Consider the following 21,925-nt stretch of genomic DNA (forward strand, 5'->3'; position numbering starts at 1 on the left):
TATTTGATAAACAAGTTTCAACACGTCTGTTTCTTTCCTTTAAACTCATTTAAGTTTCATTATCACACAAATCAAAGTCTGAATGATTCTGTTAGTCTCCTAAATGAGCTATAACATAGTCACAGCCTTATATTATTAAGGTCACGTTTGATGTAGATTAGTTAATTGAATCTAAAAGCTTCAGTTCAATGAGATCAGGAGTTAATCCTTCATTCAGAACATGTCTAGATTTCCTGTTGTCGGTATCGTTTCCTAAAGTTTCGTCTCCCCCCTCAGGGAGTCTCTCTAACGGCTACAGTTGAGCCAACTCCTCCGCTCATTGGTGCTACTGCCTGTCAGTCAAATCTCCCAGCCAATCAGAACGCGGAATGTGCAAAAAAAAGAGGGCGGGGCTTAGCGTGTATGGGGTTATAAACACAACACGCAGCCACATCTCACAGCAGCTCTTATTCCCTCACACGAAGTTCTCTCAGGAAAAGAGGATTACAGCCTGAAAGCACACAGGTATGAGGAGGGTTCTCTTTCTTATTATGTGTGTGTGTTTCTGATTCATTACATAAAGATTTAAAAATATAATCTTTAACATAGAAACCCTCCTTAATCCAGTTTGACTTCTGATCTATTTCCCCTGCATGATGTGTCGAAAAAAGAGGTGAAATCTGAGCACCTGTGTGTCTCTACAGTCTGATCTGCTTCATGCATGTGTGATCAGGTGATGAGGTAATTCTCTTACATCCATCCTTTCAGACTTTTGGACGTGCAGCATCAGACCTGTAGGGATCATGGCTCTGGACGGATGTGGCCTCTTCTGCAAGTATATCCTCCTCATCTTCAACATCATCTTTGCGGTGAGTCTGTCTGAAAGACACAAAAACACCAGGTTCTGTGTGTTAATGGAGGAAATGACCCTTTAAACACCTTAAACTGGAATGTTTGCTGCATGTCAGGAGAGGAACACACACTTCAGGTGTGTTTGTGATTCATTGGGACTCAGTGGAAGTTGTGCGAGTTCAGTTCAGGTTTTGTTTCTGCAGAATGCAAGCTCACATTCTTTGTTCATCACTCACTTCCTGGAATCAACCTCACCTTAGTTTGATCAGTGACGCATTAACCATGGCTTATAACACTCAGGCATATCAAAGCGCAGACACAGAGGCTACTTCATTACTCTCAGAAATATCACAAGAAAAGTAGAAGGGTAGAAATAATCCTAAAAACATATGTTCAGAATTATTTAACACCCTACCTATTTTTCAAAATGTTCCTTTTTTAAAACTCAAGAATTAATTTTCAGTTATAGCCACCAAACTTCTTCAATAATCAGATAATATATGTTGAATCTCTGGTACTTAAAAATAAGGCAGTAACTTAAATATAAAAGTACAAAGAGTTATAAAAGTAATATTTAAAGACATAAATAAATAAATGTACCCAAGCCAGAGTGCACATTTTAGCAGATGAATGAAATACAATATGTGGTTATGGATTAAATTACAATATTGCACATGCTATTGAGGTGTTGCACAGGAAATATTAATTCAGTTTTTAACTATTAGAAATCATAATGATTGATTGTGCAGTAAATATTAGTACAACAACTAAATATTTCACTAAACTTATCTTTAAAACAGTGAAAAAAAAATCACAAAGAAGAGAGAGAAAGCAAGAGAAATACAAAAAGTGGAAAGGAAAGTGAGATAAATACTTAAAATGTTAAATCATGATGATCAAATGAATACAATAAATCAGAGAAGTGTCAGAAAATGAAATTTAAAGATAAAATCAATAAAATTAAATTAATGAAATAAAATCAGAGAAGTATCAGGAAAAAGTATGACTATAAAATCAATAAAATCAATAAAATAAAATCAGAGAAGTATCAGACAAATACATATAATGATATAGTAAATAAAATAAATAAAATAAAATAAAATAAATAAAATAAATAAAATAAATAAAATAAATAAAATAAATAAAATAAATAAAATAATAAAATAAAATCAGAGACGTATCAGACAAATACATATAAAGATAAAATCAACAAAATTAAATCATTATAATAAAATATGAGAATAATCAGAAAAAAAGTATAACAATAAAATAAATAAGGAAAATAAAAACAATAAGATCAGACAAGTATCAGACAAATACATATAATGATAAAATAAAATAGATAAAATCAATCAAATAAAATCAGAGAATTATCAGAAAAATAAATATGATGATAAAATCAACAAAGTACAATAAATGAAATAAAATCAGAGAATTATCAGAAAAATAAATGTAAAGAAAAAAATCAATAAAACAAAACAAAACAAAAAAAAATCAGATAAATAATAGAAAATAATATAATAAGATGTAATAAAATAAAGTCAATAAAAATGATGTTATAACAATGGTCATAATGGTAATAATGCAGTTCAGGGTTAAATAAACAATAAACTGGACTGGTCCACCAACACTGATGCCATCTACAGGAAGGGACAGAGCAGACTGTTCTTCCTGAGGAGACTCAGGTCCTTCAGTGTCTGCAGCAGGCTTCTGAAGACCTTCTATCAGTCTGTGGGGGCCAGTGCTCTCTTCTTTGCTGTGGCGTGCTGGGGGTGGAGGTATCAAGACGGGTGAGGCCAGCAAGCTCAACAAGCTGGTAAAGAAGGCCCGCTCTGTGGTTGGCCTAGAACTGGACAGTCTGGAGTCAGTGGCTGAGAGGAGGATGATGGACTGGATAACCCCTCTCACCCTCTCCACGATGAGCTGTGGCTGATGGGGAGCTCGTTCAGTCAGCGCATCATTCCACCACGGTGCAAGACTGAACGCTTCAGGCGCTCCTTTGTGCCCCCCGCCATCAGACTGTTGAACAGTAATGGAGGCCACAGACTGCACCATGCTGACCACTGACACCCCCATGAACAGATCCATAACATCCCTACTCTGTCTGTCACACTCCATCATCCCATCCTGAACTCTCTCTTGACTGCAGCTGGCATTATAATGTATAATATACTGTATTATATAATTATCTTGCTACATTATATTATGTTATATTACATTACTATTCTAACTACAACCCATGGTCATATTACAAACAAATATTCTTCTATTTATTGCTTAATTTGTCATTACCAAATCTTATCAAATCTTTAAATGGTCTCGCCCCGCCCTACCCCTCTGAGCTGATCCATCTCTACGCCCCTGCTCGGTGCCTCAGGTCAGCTGATCAGCTGCTCCTGGAGGTACCGAGGTCCAAGCGGAAGCTCAGGGGGGGATAGGGCTTTTTCTGTCGCTGCTCCCAAACTGTGGAACGATCTTCCTTTAGCCGTCAGACAAGCCCCCCTCACTGTCCCCTTTTAAAAGTCGTCTTAAAACCCATTTTTATTCCCTGGCTTTCGACTCAGCATGAGACCCTGCTCTTGTTTCAGTGCCTTTTTATTTTTATTTTTATTTTTTAACTTTATTTGATCTTATTGTTCTTATTGATTTTATGATTTTATTGTTTGTTTTTATCCATTATGTTTCTGTACAGCACTTTGTGTCCAACTGCTGTTGTTCTTAAAGTGCTTTATAAATAAAGTTGAGTTGAGTACCAACCATAATCACACCATGTCAACCTGTCACTACTGAAACATTTTTTAATACTGCCTGTAATTACTGCTATTTAATTTAAATTCCATTTGTAACATTGTATATATCTAAATTGTACTCTAGCTTTATTTATCTATTTTATTTTACTTATTTTTATTTTATTTTTTATGTTATTTTGTTTTATTTTGTACTTATTGAAACTTCTTCTTGATTGTACTTCTGCCTGGGTTGCTGTAACAACTGAATTTCCCCCCCGGGGGATCAATAAAGTAATATCTTTTCTTATCTTAAAAGGAAAAAAGTGAAAAGTCAGATTTAAAAATGTCAGTTTTAAGTTTAGCTCTCTGTTTAAACATCCAGAGGAGGAGAGTTCAGAGTCTTGGTGCTTAAAAACAGAAAGAAGAACATCCCTGATCCCAGAATATGATCTCCACTTCCTGAGAATTCCTCTGTCGTTGTTTGTTATTCTTCTGGAGGATCTACAAGAAGTCGAATCATTCCATCATTAGGATTATATATATATAAAAAAAAAAACAGTTACAGACATTTTTAGTTGCTGCCCCCCCCCCGGCAGCTTCGCTCAGCATTCATGGAAATCTAAATTTGCACATCAAAACACAAGATCTCAGAGTCTGCAGGCAAATGAGGTCAAACTGGTTTGCAGAGGGAGGAGTCAAAGTTGTGTATTGTCATGCCAACACATGCTGTCACAGGAAGTTTTGTCCAAATAAGGGGACACAATCCTTAGAACAGGTGAATAAGGAAGAAAGAAGCATAAATAAAAACAATGATAAATAAGAATCAAACCACGCCCACTACCTGATGACATCACCACCTGTGCTCCTTTACATCCAGGTAGTGGTCGTTATTAATCAGGTCTACAGCTCCAGCTAGTGGAGGGAGGCTGAAGGAGGCTGACGTTTAATCATTGAGTCCAGTTCATGTGGATCAGAAGTCGTGTTTGTTTCTCTCTCCTCTTGAAACCATAAAGAACTTTTCAATCAGCCCACAAACAGAAACAGAGGCAGGGATGTTCTTCCTCAGATGTTTCTGAACACTCGTCATAAAGTTCCTAATGAACATATTTCTCCTCAGAAAGCAGCGCTCGGTTTCCTTTCCCGCGGTCCCGTGTTATGTGGGAGGCTCGGTCTATTCTCTCCTCCTAAACCCTTATGTAACTTTGAGATTATTTTGAGCCCACGGTCTCCTCTGTGGGTGCGTATGAAAACTTTCTGCAGGTTGTTCTCGTATGTGTTGGATTTTCTATTATTGAATTATCTGTGATGATTACAGTTTCTCTCTGTGTGTCTGATTATCCTCCAAAACAGACCTCTGAGATGAACTCTCCAAACGGCTCTTCAGATTTCAAAGTGTGGCTCTATCTGTGTCTTTAAACAGGATTTAATAAGGTGTTTTAATTCACACATAGACCTCTTATTAAGGAGCTGTCTGTGAGTTAGAGCTCTACATGAAGCCTCTTGTTAATGTTTGAGTTCTGTGATATTTACTTGAACGTCTTTGTCAGGAAAGAATGAGTTGGTATCTCAGAGCCGCTCTTTAAATCCAGCTCCTGCTGCGTGTTATATATCAGGGGTTCCCAAAGTGGGGGTCTTCCAGAATGTGTTTTTTTTTTACAGTCATCTAAAAATAGAATATTTTACACATAATAATAAAAAAATTGACAAAAATAGTCATAGCTAAACTTTAAATAAAACCCTGAAAATATAAAATGTAATGAGTTTTCTGCCTTTCTTTGTTTCCAGATGACTCCTAAGTTTCCTTCCTTAGCTTCCTACTTCAACCCATAGCAGGATTCAAGTGACAGAGAGACTTTTACAACTCAGCAGATACTCCTCCTCTCTCTGTCCTCCTCTCTCTGTCCTCCCTCTGTCCTCACTCTCTGTCCTCACTCTCTATCCTCCCTCTCTCTCCTCACTCTCTGTCCTCACTCTCTGTCCTCACTCTCTATCCTCCCTCTCTCTCCTCACTCTCTGTCCTCCCTCTCTCTCCTCACTCTCTGTCCTCACTCTCTGTCCTCACTCTCTATCCTCACTCTCTCTCCTCACTCTGTCCTCACTCTCTATCCTCACTCTCTCTCCTCACTCTATCCTCCCTCTCTGTCCTCACTCTCTGTCCTCACTCTCTCTCCTCACTCTGTCCTCACTCTGTCCTCACTCTCTCTCCTCACTCTCTCTCCTCCCTCTCTGTCCTCACTCTCTGTCCTCATTCTCTGTCCTCCCTCTCTGTCCTCCCTCTCTGTCCTCCCTCTCTGTCCTCACTCTCTGTCCTCCCTCTCTATCCTCCCTCTCTGTCCTCACGCTCTGTCCTCACTCTCTGTCCTCCCTCTCTGTCCTCCCTCTCTGTCCTCACTCTCTGTCCTCCCTCTCTATCCTCCCTCTCTGTCCTCACGCTCTGTCCTCACTCTCTGTCCTCCCTCTCTGTCCTCACTCTCTATCCTCCCTCTCTATCCTCCCTCTCTGTCCTAACTCTCTGTCCTCACTCTCTGTCCTCACTCTCTATCCTCACTCTCTGTCCTCACTCTCTGTCCTCACTCTCTGTCCTCCCTCTCTGTCCTCCCTCTGTCCTCACTCTCTGTCCTCACTCTCTATCCTCCCTCTCTGTCCTCACTCTCTGTCCTCACTCTCTGTCCTCACTCTCTGTCCTCACTCTCTATCCTCCCTCTCTATCCTCACTCTCTGTCCTCACTCTCTATCCTCCCTCTCTATCCTCACTCTCTATCCTCCCTCTCTATCCTCACTCTCTGTCCTCACTCTCTATCCTCACTCTTTATCCTCACTCTCTGTCCTCACTCTCTGTCCTCACTCTCTGTCCTCACTCTCTGTCCTCACTCTCTATCCTCCCTCTCTATCCTCACTCTCTATCCTCACTCTCTATCCTCCCTCTCTATCCTCACTCTCTGTCCTCACTCTCTATCCTCCCTCTCTGTCCTCACTCTCTATCCTCCCTCTCTGTCCTCACGCTCTGTCCTCACTCTCTGTCCTCCCTCTCTGTCCTCACTCTCTATCCTCCCTCTCTATCCTCCCTCTCTGTCCTAACTCTCTGTCCTCACTCTCTGTCCTCACTCTCTATCCTCACTCTCTGTCCTCACTCTCTGTCCTCACTCTCTGTCCTCCCTCTCTGTCCTCCCTCTGTCCTCACTCTCTGTCCTCACTCTCTATCCTCCCTCTCTGTCCTCACTCTCTGTCCTCACTCTCTGTCCTCACTCTCTGTCCTCACTCTCTATCCTCCCTCTCTATCCTCACTCTCTGTCCTCACTCTCTATCCTCCCTCTCTATCCTCACTCTCTATCCTCCCTCTCTATCCTCACTCTCTGTCCTCACTCTCTATCCTCACTCTCTGTCCTCCCTCTCTATCCTCACTCTCTGTCCTCACTCTCTGTCCTCACTCTCTGTCCTCACTCTCTATCCTCCCTCTCTATCCTCACTCTCTATCCTCACTCTCTATCCTCCCTCTCTATCCTCACTCTCTGTCCTCACTCTCTATCCTCCCTCTCTGTCCTTACTCTCTGTCCTCACTCTCTGTCCTCACTCTCTGTCCTCACTCTCTGTCCTCCCTCTTTATCCTCACTCTCTATCCTCACTCTTTATCCTCACTCTCTGTCCTCACTCTCTGTCCTCACTCTCTATCCTCCCTCTCTGTCCTCACTCTCTATCCTCACTCTTTATCCTCACTCTCTGTCCTCACTCTCTGTCCTCACTCTCTATCCTCACTCTCTATCCTCCCTCTCTGTCCTCACTCTCTGTCCTCACTCTCTATCCTCACTCTCTGTCCTCACTCTCTGTCCTCACTCTCTGTCCTCACTCTCTATCCTCACTCTCTATCCTCCCTCTCTGTCCTCACTCTCTGTCCTCACTCTCTATCCTCACTCTCTGTCCTCATTCTCTGTCCTCGCTCTGTGTCTGAATTATGGGGGTCTTCCACCAGGGAAACCTGGGTCACATGACTCCAGCTGTCCGGCGGTTTCTGAAGGGTTAACTTTCACCTGTCACCACGGTGGCTTTCATTAGAACCTCACCACCAGCGTCCGTGTGACAGCAGCTGAGGTTTGAAGCTGTGAAGATGTGAAACATGAAACCCCAGAGTGTGACAGTTGTTCATTTCTGTGATTGTTGTTTCCGCAGACGGTGGGTCTCGCCTTCCTGGGTCTCGGTCTGTGGCTGCGGTTCAGCAATGACACCAGAGGAATCTTTGAGATCGACGCCCTCAGCTCGACCACATTCGTGACAGGTCGGTGAACGCGTTGTGAAGCTTTGTGTCGATTATTAAAAACTAAACATGTGTAGGTGTCCCTGACAGACGAGTGACCCCTCCTCTCGTTCTGTGATCAGCTGTGACCGTCCTGATCATCCTGGGCTCAGTGATGCTCGTCGTGGTCGTGTTCGGAGACTACGGCGCCTGCAACGAGAAGAGATGCGCTCTGCAAGTGGTGAGAGGCTTTCTTTTCCTGTCAAACGAAGCTGCTGCTGCTGCTGCTGCCAAGTTTTTTTTATCTCTTGCATAATGTCGAACGCCTCCTATTTCAAAATAGACGTACTGTAACTGCTGAGGAAGAGCTAAATTAACTGGTGGTGACTCTTTTGGAAGTCTAAACAGAGAATCAGTTTTAACAAGGTGCAGGACGAGGAGAGGAAACAGCTGCTGGGTGCTTCTGTCTGACATGAAGGAACAGAAACAGCAGGATGATGGACTGGTCTTTAAGAGCCGGTTTTATCTATGCGATCAGAGTCGTGGTTCTGTTTTCTCATGAATGATAAATGCAGCTTTCATTGAGCCTGTGTGAATATTCAGAGAAGAAGAATGAGGAGTTATGTAAGCTGAGACTTTGATTACATTTGAATTTTGATTTGCAGAACAGAGACGTAACGCTGCTGTTCGTCTGCAGAGCCTCAAGTCTTACCTGGAACATACTCACACACATACACACACGCACACGCAAACACACACACACACACACACACACACACACACACACACACTCGACCTTTAGTGTGCAGAGTAAAGTTCTCCTCTGGGTTGTTCTCTCCTGTAACCAGAGGTTTAAACTCGTGCAAACTGAACTTCCTGCTGCGTGTTTCCTGCATTGATCCAAACACGTCCAGAATCTGAGTCAGCACTTTAAAGAATCTGAGTGAGGAGAAGTTTAAAAACTCTGAACCTGTGGAGAGGAGGGGGAGGAGGGAGAGGAGGGAGAGGAGGGAGACGAGGGAGAGAGGGAGAGAGGGGAGACGAGGGGAGAGGAGGGAGAGAGGAGAGGAGGGAGAGGAGGGAGAGGAGGGAGAGGGGGAGAGGAGGGAGAGGAGAGGAGGGAGCGGAGGGAGAGAGGGAGAGGAGGGAGAGAGGGAGAGGAGGGAGAGAAGGAGAGGAGGGAGAGGAGGGAGAGGAGGGAGAGGAGGAGAGAGGAGGGAGAGGGAGGAGAGAGGAGGGAGAGGAAGGAGAGGAGGGAGAGAGGGAGAGGAGGGAGAGGAGGGAGAGGAGGGAGAGGAGGAGAGAGGAGGGAGAGGAAGGAGAGGAGGGAGAGGAGGCAGAGGAGGAGAGAGGGAGAGGAGGGAGAGGAGGGAGAGAGGGAGAGGAGGGAGAGGAGGAGAGGAGAGGAGAGGAGGAGAGGAGGAGGAGGAGGAGAGGAGAGGAGAGGAGAGGAGGGAGAGGAGAAGAGGAGGGAGAGGAGGGAGAGGAGGGAGAGGAGGGAGATCTTATACCTCTGAAGTCCTGAAGGGCTCAGGGTTTAGGGTTTAGGGTTCAGGGTTCAGGGTTTAAGCTTTAGGGTTTAGGGCTCAGGGTTTAGGGTTCAGGGTTTAAGCTTTAGGGTTTAGGGCTCAGGGTTTAGGGGTTAAGGTTCAGGGTTCAGGGTTTAAGCTTTAGGGTTTAGGGTTCAGGGTTCAGGGTTTAAGCTTTAGGGTTTAGGGCTCAGGGTTTAGGGTTTAGGGTTCAGGGTTCAGGGTTTAGGGTTTAGGGTTCAGGGTCTAAGCTTTAGTGTTTAGGGTTTAGGGTTTAAGCTTTAGTGTTTAGGGTTTAAGCTTTAGTGTTTAGGGTTTAGGGTTTAGGGCTCAGGGTTTAGGGTTCAGGGTTCATGGTTTAAGCTTTAGGGTTTAGGGTTAAGGGCTCAGGGTTTAGGGTTCAGGGTTCAGGGTTCAGGGTTTAGGGTTCAGGGTTTAAGCTTTAGTGTTTAGGGTTTAGGGCTCAGGGTTTAGGGTTCAGGGTTCATGGTTCATGGTTTAAGCTTTAGGGTTTAGGGTTAAGAGTTTAGGGTTTAGGGTTTAGGGTTTAGGGTTTAGGGTTCAGGGTTTAGGGTTTAGGGTTTAGGGTTTAGGGTTCAGGGTTCAGGGTTCAGGGTTTAGGGTTCAGGGTTTAAGCTTTAGTGTTTAGGGTTTAGGGCTCAGGGTTTAGGGTTCAGGGTTCATGGTTCATGGTTTAAGCTTTAGTGTTTAGGGTTTAAGCTTTAGTGTTTAGGGCTCAGGGTTTAGGGCTCAGGGTTTAGGGTTTAGGGTTCAGGGTTTAGGGTTTAGGGTTTAATGGAGATCTAGCTAACATACACTCAGCAGCTTGTCCCGCCCCGCCTCCTACAGTTTCTCTTCTCCTTCTGTGTCTCGTCCTTTAACGTTTCATAAAGACGCCTGTTTGAGTCCTGCGGTCACAGCTGATGATCGGTGTGAGGCTCGATCATGACGCCGCCTTTCACAACAATTCAAGCTAACGGGGTGCAGGATGACATCAGAGGAACCAGCTGCACGTCACTTTAAAACGGCGATCTGAAGAGGCTCATATTTGACACGACGCTGCATTTGAATGCATGCATGATCTCTCTCTGATCACCTGCAGAGCGCCATCAAAGCCACGCCCCTCTGTGCCGTACTCCTTTATAAATCCATGAGAGGTGAAATGTTTTTATTGAAGAGTGACATTAATACATGTTTTTTTTACCTCTTCTTCTCTCAGTTCTCCGTCCTGTTGGCTCTCCTGGCCGGTGTTACGGTGGCTGTCGGAATGATCACGTACTCTAAGAGGGCCGAGGTGAGAGGAGGAGAGAGGGAGGAGAGAGGGAGGAGAGAGGGAGGAGAGAGGGAGGAGAGAGGGAGGAGAGACAGGAAGGATGATAAATATAAATACTCTGATTATAACGAGCGTGTGATTTCATCTCTCTGAAGGTCGGGCTGCACATCGCTGAATTCTACAGCAGCATGTACGCCCTGTACGTGAGCAACGGAGACCCCGTGGTCCGTGTCACGCTCACCTTCATCCACATGATGGTGAGAAGACAACGTACTCTTAAAAAACAGAACCGTATCTCTAATCCTGAAACACTTACACTTCTGCTGGTTTCCTAGCTTCACTGCTGCGGGATCACCGGAGTCCCGCTGGTGGAGATCGCTAAAGAAACGTGTCCCAAACCGGACGGGTTCATGGAACACTTCGTCATGACTGTAAGTCCATGCAGCTTTCTCTGGAGTCTCTCTCAGGGTTCAGACTCTCCAGTTAAAGAGGACTCTAACAGATCCCTGTGTCTTCCTGCAGAGCTGCCCCGGGACAATCATCTCCACGTTCGACAGCAGAGCGCCTCTGGTGATGGGGATCCTGATCGGGACTGCAGCTCTTCTGGTAGGATGATGTTTGCATGCTGCACTTTGTCTTTAACATCTTTATTTAGAGAGGAGAGGACGACAGAGCAGGAGAGCTAAACCTCATGCCTCGTGCTGCACATCTCTACACTAAAGAATAAAGGAACATGACGCTGCTTTAAGGCTGATTTATACTTCTGAGTCAAATCAACGGCGTAGTAGTGGACACAGGAGGTCCCTCGATGCACAAGTATGTGGTGCTTGTGTACACGTCAGGGCCAAATTCCACCAGATCCATCACAGCACCAGATCTGATAGGTTTCCATTCTAGTCAATGTGTTAACTTCCACTGGATCCGCTCTGTTGCGTTCCGTCTGGTCAGAGTCCTCTGGATCAGATAAATAAATAAAGCTTGATTGATTGATTGAACGGGCTTCAGGACGCCGTTTCCAAACACACAAGGTGGAGCTAGTCAGGTCACCCGGACTGTCCTGAAACACCTAAAACAAAGCTAGAGGCTCGATCTAGCAGTTTTTAAAGTGAACAGAATCTCAGACCGGATACTTGGTCCACGTCTGAGACCTCCACAGCAGACTGTGGTGTTGATGTCTGCTTCTCTAATGCAAGGAATGCTGAGCCTTTACAGGGAGACAGATTCTAGGCAAGTAGATAAATAACTAACGGCCAAATCCCACCGTCTCAGATCTGATCGGTTTCTATTCTAGGCAATGTGTTAACTTCCACTGGATCTGCTCTATTGCGTTCCAGCAGGTCAGAGTCCTCCAGATCAGATAAATAAAGATTGATTGATTGAACAGGCTTCAGGACGCCGTTTCCAAACACACAAGGTGGAGTAGGTCAGGTCACCCGGACAGTCCTGAAACACCTGAAACAAAGCTAGAGGCTTGATCTAGCAGTTTTTAAATTGAACAGAATCTCAGACGGGATACTTGGTCCTCGTCTGAGACCTACACAGCAGACGGTGGTGTTGAAGTCTGCTTCTCTAATGCAAGGAATGCTGAGGCTTTACAGGGAGACAGATTCTAGGCAAGTAGATAAACAACTAACGGCCAAATTCCACCGTCTCAGATCTGATCGGTTTCTATTCTAGTCAATGTGTTAACTTCCAGTGGATCTGCTCCGTTGCGTTCCGGCTGCGACTCTGATCCGGCAGGTCGGACTCCTCTGGATCAGATACGCAAGACTTGAGGAAGAGGATGCCGGAGCACGACGCATCAATCTCAACAGAGCAGATGGAGCGGGACAGGAAGTCAGATTTCACCAAAACCAAATGAAAACATCCGGTTAATTTTCAGAATAAAACACTCTGTGTTATCACCAGATCGTATTTCACTTAACGACAACAACAAACCAAAGTCATGATGAGCGGAGCCAGGCCTGGAGTCAACAGGTCAGAGGTTTTCAGAGGACCAGAAAGACAACATGGATGAGGAGAGGAGGAGGAGGAGAATCCTTGATTCAGGGATTACATAAGGGGAAACCTCTGTCACATGACTCCAGCTGTCCGGCGGTCCTGCTCCATGCGGCGTCCTGAAAACGCAACCGTAGTATAAATCAGCCTTTAGTCCTGCATCAGTTCTTGGATGAGGTGGTCTAGCTCTGCAGCAGGGTCAAGTTTCCAGAGTTTAGTTTCTGGTGAAATGAGCTGAAGCTGAGTTTTCGTTCTTCCTCTCAGACACAGTTGAAGTTTGTGTTTCCTCTCACGCTCCTGAGATCAGCAGGGGGGCGTCTCACTCACTGCTGCTCCTGATTTCTGTGTTCAGCATTACCCCCGACACCTTAAAGCCGATCACAGTTAAACCAGAGTCCCTTTAACGAGACGTGACTCTGCACAGTCTCAGTCCCTCTCTCTTAAAGGGACTCTGCCTTTAAAGGATCGTGTTCATTCGAAGTCTCGCGTCAGTCTTTGTCGTTTGTCATGCACTAACTTCCAGATCATGTTGTAATATTTGTGCATCCCTGTGTCTCCCTTGAAACTCCTCCCCCTGCTGCTCTCACACTTCTTCTTCTTCTTCTTCTTCTTCTTCTCTCTCTGCGCCGTCGCTCCTAAAGCTCATAGCTCTGATTTGCAGCACGACCCTCAGCTCAAAGCTCCGGCTGTCCGCTTCCACGTCTCAGTACATCATCCTGACTCAGTCCACCCCCGTGCTGACCAACCCTCCCCCGTCACAGCCTGACTTTATCTCCTACTCATACCCCCACCCTGACCCGAACCCCGTGGTCTTCACCCCTCTGTCTGCTGCAAACATCCCTGTGCCTCAGGATTAGAGCGCTCCTCTGTTCTGACTCTTGATTTCAGAGCACAAGTTTTATCTGTCCTTTCCTTGCTGCACGACGCTTTCTGCTTTCTTTAATCAACAAGAACTCTCTACATCCAGTTTTTAATCTCCTGGGACTGTTGTTAGATCAAAATCAAAGTCCCTCAGCCTCCTTTTTAGAGCTCACACATCTTCAACAATCACATCAACGAGCCCTCGTTCACACCTGGAGTTCACATCCTGAGTGACCTAATGACACATTGACCGCCTGAAAGCCAACAATCAGACCTTTAATGACCTGAAACGACAAACAAAAGAACATCCACCACAAGATCAGAGATCTCTACTCTGTTGTTCTCAACGCCTGTAGACTGAGGTAACTTTGATCCACAAAATCAGGATGACCCCAACCCCAGACGAGGGCTGGCTTAAAGGTAACGAGCATCAAATCTGAATGATTGAATCAGAGCAGGATGTCTCAGTTTGTGGGGATTTGGCGCCCCCTGTGGAGAGAGAATAAAAAAAGAGTTGACCCCTTAAAACGATAAGAGGAATAAGTTGTTTGCTGTGAGGATGATTTCAGGACATCTACAGACTAAAACGTGGTGATCATTTTTTCATTTTTAAGTATTCGTGCTGATGTCCTGTTGTTTCAAACAAGCGATGGTCCGATCGATCGTCATGAGGATGAACGAGCAGCAAATGCAGAAACGATGCATCTTAAAAAATGTGCAAATGCAAAAAGCTGAAACAACTGCACCAAACACACTCCAAATACAGGAATGATGCAAAAAACACTAAATCATGAAATGCATGCACGAGGAAAAAAGTGCTCCAAATTTAGGCCTGACAACAGACGTACTCCAGGCCTGTAGGGGGCGCTAGGTGACACTCACAGAAGTGAACCACAGCTTGAATTAGTTGAATTAAAACCTTTTCTTGTTTGTTTCTGGATTTTACGACCCAAAAAGCTGACCCTTCAATCCTTGATATGTGGGAAAATATATTAAAATTGGAAACAGAAATAAGTTGCTATTTGCAGACCTTTTCATTTTTAAGTCTCTGTGCTGATGTCTTGTTGTTTCAAATTTGCTGTGGTTAGTATGGTGGCAAACAAGGGCAGACGATCATAAACCAAAGCTTGAATTAGTTGAATTAAACGAGCAGCTAATTCAGAAACGATGCCTCTTAAAAAAACGTGCAAACACAAAAAGTCCAAACAACTGCACTGACACCAAACACACTCCAAATACAGGAATGATGCAAAAAACAAAATCATGAATCACATGCACGAGGAAAAAATGCTATAAATTTAGACCTGACAGCAGACGTACTCCAGGCCTGTAGGGGGCGCTAGGTGACACTCACAGAAGTGAACCACAGCTTGAATTAGTTGAATTAAAACCTTTTCTTGTTTGTTTCTGGATTTTACGACCCAAAAAGCTGACCCTTCAATCCTCGATTTACAGACAAATATATTTTAATTGGAAACAGAAATAATTTACTTGGTGCAGACGTTTTGATTTTTAATTCTGTGATAATGTCTTGTTGTTTCAAATTGGCTGTGTTTAGTCTGGTGGCCAACAAGGGCAGACGATCGCTTCTCGATCTGCAAACGCCGAAACGATGCATCTTTAAAAAACACGTGCAAACGCAACATCTAAATCACACTGCATACAAATGAAACCTGCTGCAACTGCACTGACACCAAACTCGCTCCAAATGTACGAATGATCCAAAAAAGGAAACACAAATCATGAAACACGTGCACCAGAAAAGTGCTTTAAATTGAGGCCTGACAACGAACGTGCTCCAGGCCTGTAGGGGGCGCTAGGTGACACTCATAGAAGTGAACCACAGCTTGAATTAGTTGAATTAAACGAGCAGCTAATTCAGAAACGATGCATCTTAAAAAATGTGCAAATGCAAAAAGCTGAAACAACTGCACCAAACACACTCCAAATACAGGAATGATGCAAAAAACACTAAATCATGAAATGCATGCACGAGAAAAAAGTGCTCCAAATTTAGGCCTGACAACAGACGTGCTCCAGGCCTGTAGGGGGCGCTAGGTGACGCTCATAGAAGTGAACCACAGCTTGAATTAGATGAGTTTTTAGTTCTTCTTGTTTGTGCACAAAGTAAAAGTAGTGTTTTCAGCCTTATTCAAAATAACTACAATGAGTGGATGTAGCGCCCCCCTGTGGAGAGAATATAAAAGGATGATTCTTCCGCTTTTATCTGGATTTTCTCACCCAAATAGCTGACCCTTGAATCCTCCATTTACAGGAAAACACATTTTAAATGGAAACAGAAATAAGTTGCTAGTTGCAGACGTTTTCATTTTGAAGTATCTGTGCTAACGTCTTGTTGTTGCAAACAAGCGATCGCCCGATCGATCTTCATCAGGAGGAACAATCTGCAAATGCCGAAAGGATGCATCTTAGAAAGAACACGTGCAAACGCAACATTTAAATCACACTGCAAACGAGTGAAACGTGCTGCAATGATGCAAACAAAGAAAACACTGATCTTCAAACGCGTGCACGAGAAAAAAAAATAATGCTTCAAATTGAGGCCAGAGAACGGAAGTACTCCAGGCCTGTAGGGGGCGCTAGGTGACACTCATAGAAGTTAACCACAGCTTGAATTAATTCAGTGAACATTTTTTTTTACCTTTCTTGTTTGTGCATAAAGTGAAACTACTAATCCTGCCACACTGAAGCCACCTGTACATGTCTGCAGAGTCGACTTGTTGCAGAAACAGACGTTTGTAAAGAGATTAAATTATGAGATCAGGTGCTTCATGACTATTTAAATTAGAGCCCATCATTTCACTCCAATCACATGCCAGTCTAAAGCTTCTTTCAGATCTCTAAATGTCTTAATCCTAATCAAGTTGATCTAATCTGGATAAAGGAAGCTGGATTACCTGACCCTTCAAAATAAAGTAGATTAAGAACTAAATCTGGATTAAACCCTTTGAAGGTGTGATCAGCCAATCCAAATCCAACATGTCCCTTCTTCATTCTAACTCCCTCTCAGTTTGTGTTCATGGTCCTGCATGCAGAGTGGTATCAGGGGCTTGTCTCTCTGACCCTGGAGGTGATGATGAGGAGGAACCAGCTCTCTTCAGCTCTATCCCCTCCCTCCTCTTCATCCCCCTCCTCTTCTGTTGTCACGGCAGGTCATCGCTCTGGTCTGCTCCATCGTCCTCCTGAAGCAGCTCAAGACGGTCCAGCAGGACGCGGCGGCGTACTACCGCACCGTGTACTGAGAGGAGGGCGCCGTGAAAGAGCCTTCATCAGTCCTCCTCTGCCTCATTTCAAAAAGGGAACCATCGCTTGAGTTCAGGCTCGACCAGCAAAGACGTGTTTACAGGTTGTTTTTGTTTTTTTATTCGTGTGTCAACGAATATGTCACCGAGCCGTCAGAGGTTAGGTTTATAGAAGAGTTTAAGAGAAGAGTTTTAAAACCATGACGCTTTTTATACAACAATCCTGAAGGAACTCTGGGCCCAGCTTTTAAAGTCAGATTGGATCAAATCAAAAGAAAAGCAGATCAGGTTATTCAGTCTTTGATTTTATCAGGATCAAATCTTCAGTTTGTGTTTCAAACTTTAGTCCAAAAATCAATCCCAATAAAACGCCACAGTTTATTTAAAGCGCTGATAAAAACCGTCTGCTTCATGCCTCTACACGTCTTAATCCTCCTCTGCTGGAACGTCATGTTAGTCTTTAAGTTGTCACAGGGTGTTAAACTCTGGAAGTGAGAACGATTGGTGGAGGGGAAACGGTGTGGAGAGGTGAAGCGTTTCCAGAAGTGTTTCATCGCTGCATCCGTCTGTGATCTGAAGACTTCTGCAAACGATCCATCTGTGCATCTTTACTCTGAACTCCTCCTCTCTCCTCTGTACTCCATCCTATCTCCTCCATCCTCTCTCCTCCATCCTCAATCCTCTCTTCTCCTCTTTACTCAAACCTCGATCCTCTCTCCTCCATCCTCTCTCCTCCTTCCTCAATCCTCTCTCCTCCATCCTCTCTTAGATCCTCTCCTCAATCCTCTTTCCTCCATCCTCTCTTAGATCCTCTCCTCAATCCTCTTTCCTCCATCCTCTCTCCTCCATCCTCTCCTCCATCCTGTCTCCTCTTTCCTCCATCCTCTCTCCTCTCCTCCATCCTCTCTCCTTGATCCTCTCTCCTCCATCCTCGATCCTCTCTCCTCAACCTTCTCTCCTCCATCCTTGATCCCCTCTTCTCCTTCCTCTCTCCTCCAGCCTCTCTCCTCCATCCTCTCTCCTCCATCCTCTTAGATCCTCCCCTCAATCCTCTTTCCTCCATCCTTTCCTCCATCCTGTCTCCTCTTTCCTCCATCCTCTCTCCTCTCCTCCATCCTCTCTCCTCAATCTTCTCTCCTCCATCCTCGATCTCCTCCATCCTTGATCCCCTCTTCTCCTTCCTCTCTCCTCTTGCCTCTCTCCTCTTTCCTCCATCCTCTCTCCTCGATCCTCTCTCCTCCATCCTCGATCCCCTCTTCTCCATCCTCTCTCCTCCAGCCTCTCTCCTCTCCTCCTCTTTCCTCCATCCCCTCTCATCCACCCTTGATCCTTTCTCCTCCATCCTCTCTTCCAGCCTCTCTCCTCCATCCTCGATCCTCTCCTCCACCCTCGATCCTCTCTCCTCCATCCTCGATCCTCTCTCCTCCACCCTCGATCCTCTCTCCTCCACCCTCGATCCTCTCTCCTCCACCCTCGATCCTCTCTCCTCCTCGATCCTCTCTCCTCCAACCTCGATCCTCTCTCCTCCACCCTCGATCCTCTCTCCTCCATCCTCGATCCTCTCTCCTCGATCTTTTCACCTCTTTCTTCTCTCCCCAATCCTCTCTACTCCATCCTCCATTCCCTCTTTTCCATCCTCTCTCCCCCATCCACTCTCCTCGATCCTGTCTCCTAGATCCTGACTCCTAGATCCTCTCTCCTCCGTCCTCTCTCCTGTCTCCTCGCCTCCTCCAGGTCAGGTCGAGGAGAGAGGATGCAGACATCTTAACATTTGAATCTAAAGAGAAGGCAGCGTGTATCTGGATTTGTAAAGTTGGGTAACCTGATCCAAGTTAAATGTGATTCCACATCTTCAAACGTTTGAACAACTCGTCCCAGATGTTCCTTTAAATGAGCCGTTTTTCCATTCAGCAGTAAAATGTGACAGAGCTAGCTTTCTAACCGACAGTACGACGTTACATGTTTGATAAGAAGAATGTAATCACACAGCATTGAGCATTAAACTTTCCTCTCTTATTTAACTGAAGCGTTAAATCACAGATGCTTCAGTTAAATCAACTCGCCTCCTCCAGAACTTCCTGCAAGCTTTTAAGATGGTCTGTCTGTGTTTCACGGTAGAGTTTGTTCAGGGATGGACCGTCATTAAGCTCGTTAATCAAGAACAGATCAGAGATATCTTATAACCTTATTTTGTATTTCATTGATCCAGTTAATGTTTTACTGCTCAGCTCTACTTCCTGTTTGTGAGACTCAAATCCTAACAGGAGGTTTGTGCTGAATCTGTCTGCAGAACTCCAAATGTGATGGTTTTGTAAATGCATTCCAAGATGATCCTGACCCCCCCTGAGTGATAATCCTGTTCAGGTTTTTAAAACATCACATTCCTTTGTATATTCTGATCCTCCTCATGAATCAGACGGCCTCGGTGTGGGCGTGAAACTAATCCAGGACCTTCCTGAGTGCGCTGAGAGTCTGCCGGCTCTCCCGTGTGTTATCAGGTTTTGTTACACTGATTGTATAAATATCAGAGCGCTGCCTTCCTGTAAACTGAGGCTTCAGAAACTCTTCCTCACTCCTTCCAAATAACTCTGTGACCAAACTGACGCACGTGAAGTGTCCTGTGTGTGAAGAAAGAGATGCCTTAAGTTGAGCTTGTTTTCTGTCTCTGAACAAATCATAGCTTTGCACTAAACCATGAAAAAGGTCTGTTTTTTAAATAAATGTTGTATGGAGGGATGTTCCCCCTCTTCTTCACTGACTCCTGTGTGCTTGTCTTTATTTAAAGTGATGTAAAACACGAGATGTTGTTTAATGAAAGTATTTTATTGTGTTTTTCACTCTTTGCTGTCCGGACCTGTGAGGAGAGAGAAGTGATGTTAGTGACCGAACAGAGAAACCTGCAACGTCTCACAAAGTGCATCCATCATTCAGACACTGTGCTCTCCGTCAGGTGATGGGGAGAAAAACATTCTAATCAATTCTAAAAATGCAAATTAAACATGAAACAGTGAAGTAATATATCTTTGTTATAGAGGTTAAATATTAAAGGATGATAAAGATATAAGAACATGACATCTGATCAGAGAAAACAGAAAAGGATAGATAAGGAACATTAAAATTATAAATGAAGGAAATAAAATTCAAATTCAAATAAATTGGTTAAATAAAATTAAAATAATTACATTCAAATTAACTAATTAAATACAATTAAAATGAATAATTATTTATATATAATAAAGACAGAAATTCAAATTATTTAAATGGAATAAAAATGAAAAATATACTGAAATTAAATAGTTAAATACAATAAAAATATAGAAAGAAATTACAATTATTTAAGTTAAAATTAAATAAAAATCAATTAGTTAAATGAGTAAAATAAATCAATTTAAATTAGTTAAATAAAATAAATATGAAAAATAAATTAAAATGTATTAGTTTACTCAAAGAAAAGGAAATACAAATTCAAATTAGTAAACAAAAATAAATAGATTTGAATTAGTTAAATACAAATAAATAAATATAAATTAGTAAAATAAAAAGTAAATACATAATCGAAATATTATTATTATAATTATTTATATAAAATAAAAGAATAAATTCAATAAATTAGTTAAACAAAGTAAAAAAAGAAATACATTCAAATTAGTTAAATCAAATAAAAAAGGAAAAATACAGTGAAATTAATTAGTTAAATTAAATAAAAATATAGAAAGAAATTCTGATTTAGTTGATTTAAATAAAAAAAATAGGAATTAGTTAAATGAAGTTAAATAAATAAATTCAAATTAATTACATACATTTAAGATTTAAAATAAATTAAAATTGACTGCTTTATCAAAAGAAAAGGAAATACAAATTCAAATTAGTAAAAAAAAAAAAAAAAATTACTTAAATACAATAAAAATAAATTACATTCATTTCATTTGTTAAATAAAATGTAAATAAATAAATGAAAGTTTAAAGCAATTAAAAGGTGACGTCACAGAAAGCCAGTCTGTAGGTGTGAGTGTTAAAAAGTGAAGAAGTCCCTGACTCTGCCAGCCTCATCTCCTCAGGGAGGGTCGTTCCAAAGTCGAGGTGCTCTGATGGAGAAAGTTCGATCACCTTTCGACTTGAGCCTCGACTTTGGAGCGACCAGAGGAGCTCCACCTGAGGATGCAAAGCCGCCAGATGTCCCGGTGGGGAGACCCAGACGAGAAGTGAACATTCTTCAGAAGTGAAATCACCCTTCAAGGTTTTCTTGGACTTGCATGATTCCCCATGTGTTTTTAGTTTATCTTTATTGTTCCTCTCTTTTATATAAAACGTCTTTAAAACATCAGAGCCGTACCTGAGTGGACGAGCTCGTGCAAAGAGCTCGGGTCTTGTGGGAAATAGACGACTCCGTCATCCTCCATCAGATAAAACTCCGTCTGATCGAACACCTGAGGACGACCGGATGAGAGGGGAAAGTTACTCAAGGTCAAAAACTTCTCAGTCTGAACTCAGAGCCAGTGTGTGCTCCTTGTTTGTTTACTCCACAGTGTGTTTGTCGGGGTCAAAGGTCAGCCTCTGCAGGGAGGGAGCAGGACTCTTCACTAACCTCAGAGGGATGAGCAGGAAGGGCCACTGTGTACCCCAGAGCAGAGTCAGGCAACCACATTAAAAGCTGTCCCATCATGCAGTCTGAGGGGTCCAGCCCTGAAACACAGAACCAGAAGGAGGTCTTGAACCTGTTTGGATCGGGTCTCCTCGAGCAGCAGAGAGATTACACATTCTTTATATCTCTGGCTCGTGTGGAGGCGGCTTGGCCCCGAGCGCCGAACATCAGTCATCCAGTTTGAAGCGACTGTCAATTCATGTTCATTCGACATGTGTCGACAGGATCTGTTTTTGGCAGAGACTCACCCTCGACAGAGAACAAGCAGCTGCCGGGGGAGGTGCTGCAGTCGATATCTGACACGCGGCCAAGGCCACAGGGCGAGGAGGCAGAGGGAGGGTACGGGCCGGCCTCCAGCTGACCTGAGAGCGGGGGATGAAAGCACAGGAGAGAGGAGAGCTCGATACAGAACTGCAGGAGAGATAACAGAACATGTAGCATTCAGAGGTAAAAAAACAGGGAGGTCGTGCTGGACTCTGAGTCCTGAAGGAGCACAGACTCTACCAGGAAGTCCAGGAGTATAAAGACTGAACATGCAGGGTTTGTTTTAGGCTTTTAACCGTGACGTCAC

The 21,925-nt window shown here is 43.6% G+C and overlaps 1 protein-coding gene across 2 annotated transcripts; it reads left to right on the plus strand.

Moving 5' to 3' along the window:
- Positions 1-405: 405 nt before the first annotated feature.
- zgc:65811 (uncharacterized protein LOC393524 homolog) lies at positions 406-19,470 on the plus strand. Of its 2 annotated transcripts, none has more exons than XM_034711659.1 (9): positions 406-504; positions 748-848; positions 7,725-7,830; positions 7,932-8,029; positions 10,537-10,611; positions 10,746-10,847; positions 10,926-11,021; positions 11,113-11,196; positions 13,230-19,470. In XM_034711659.1, the coding sequence occupies exons 2-9, from the start codon at positions 783-785 to the stop codon at positions 13,443-13,445; spliced, it is 843 nt and encodes a 280-aa protein (XP_034567550.1). In that variant the 5' UTR covers positions 406-504; positions 748-782; the 3' UTR covers positions 13,446-19,470. The 2 variants fall into 2 exon arrangements, with proteins under 2 accessions (XP_034567550.1, XP_034567551.1); XM_034711660.1 differs by having other exon boundaries at positions 16,623-19,469.
- Positions 19,471-21,925: the final 2,455 nt, after the last annotated feature.

This window comes from Notolabrus celidotus, chromosome 20 (assembly GCF_009762535.1).
Source record: "Notolabrus celidotus isolate fNotCel1 chromosome 20, fNotCel1.pri, whole genome shotgun sequence".
NCBI lineage: Eukaryota > Metazoa > Chordata > Actinopteri > Labriformes > Labridae > Notolabrus > Notolabrus celidotus.

Excerpts from the sequence above, each read along its gene's own strand:
- zgc:65811 (XM_034711659.1), top strand. The coding sequence starts at position 783 with ATGGCTCTGGACGGATGTGGCCTCTTCTGCAAGTATATCCTCCTCATC. Across the intron at positions 849-7,724 it reads TCTTCAACATCATCTTTGCG|ACGGTGGGTCTCGCCTTCCT; the intron begins GTGAGTCTGTCT and ends TTGTTTCCGCAG. Across the intron at positions 11,197-13,229 it reads TCGGGACTGCAGCTCTTCTG|CTCATAGCTCTGATTTGCAG; the intron begins GTAGGATGATGT and ends TCGCTCCTAAAG.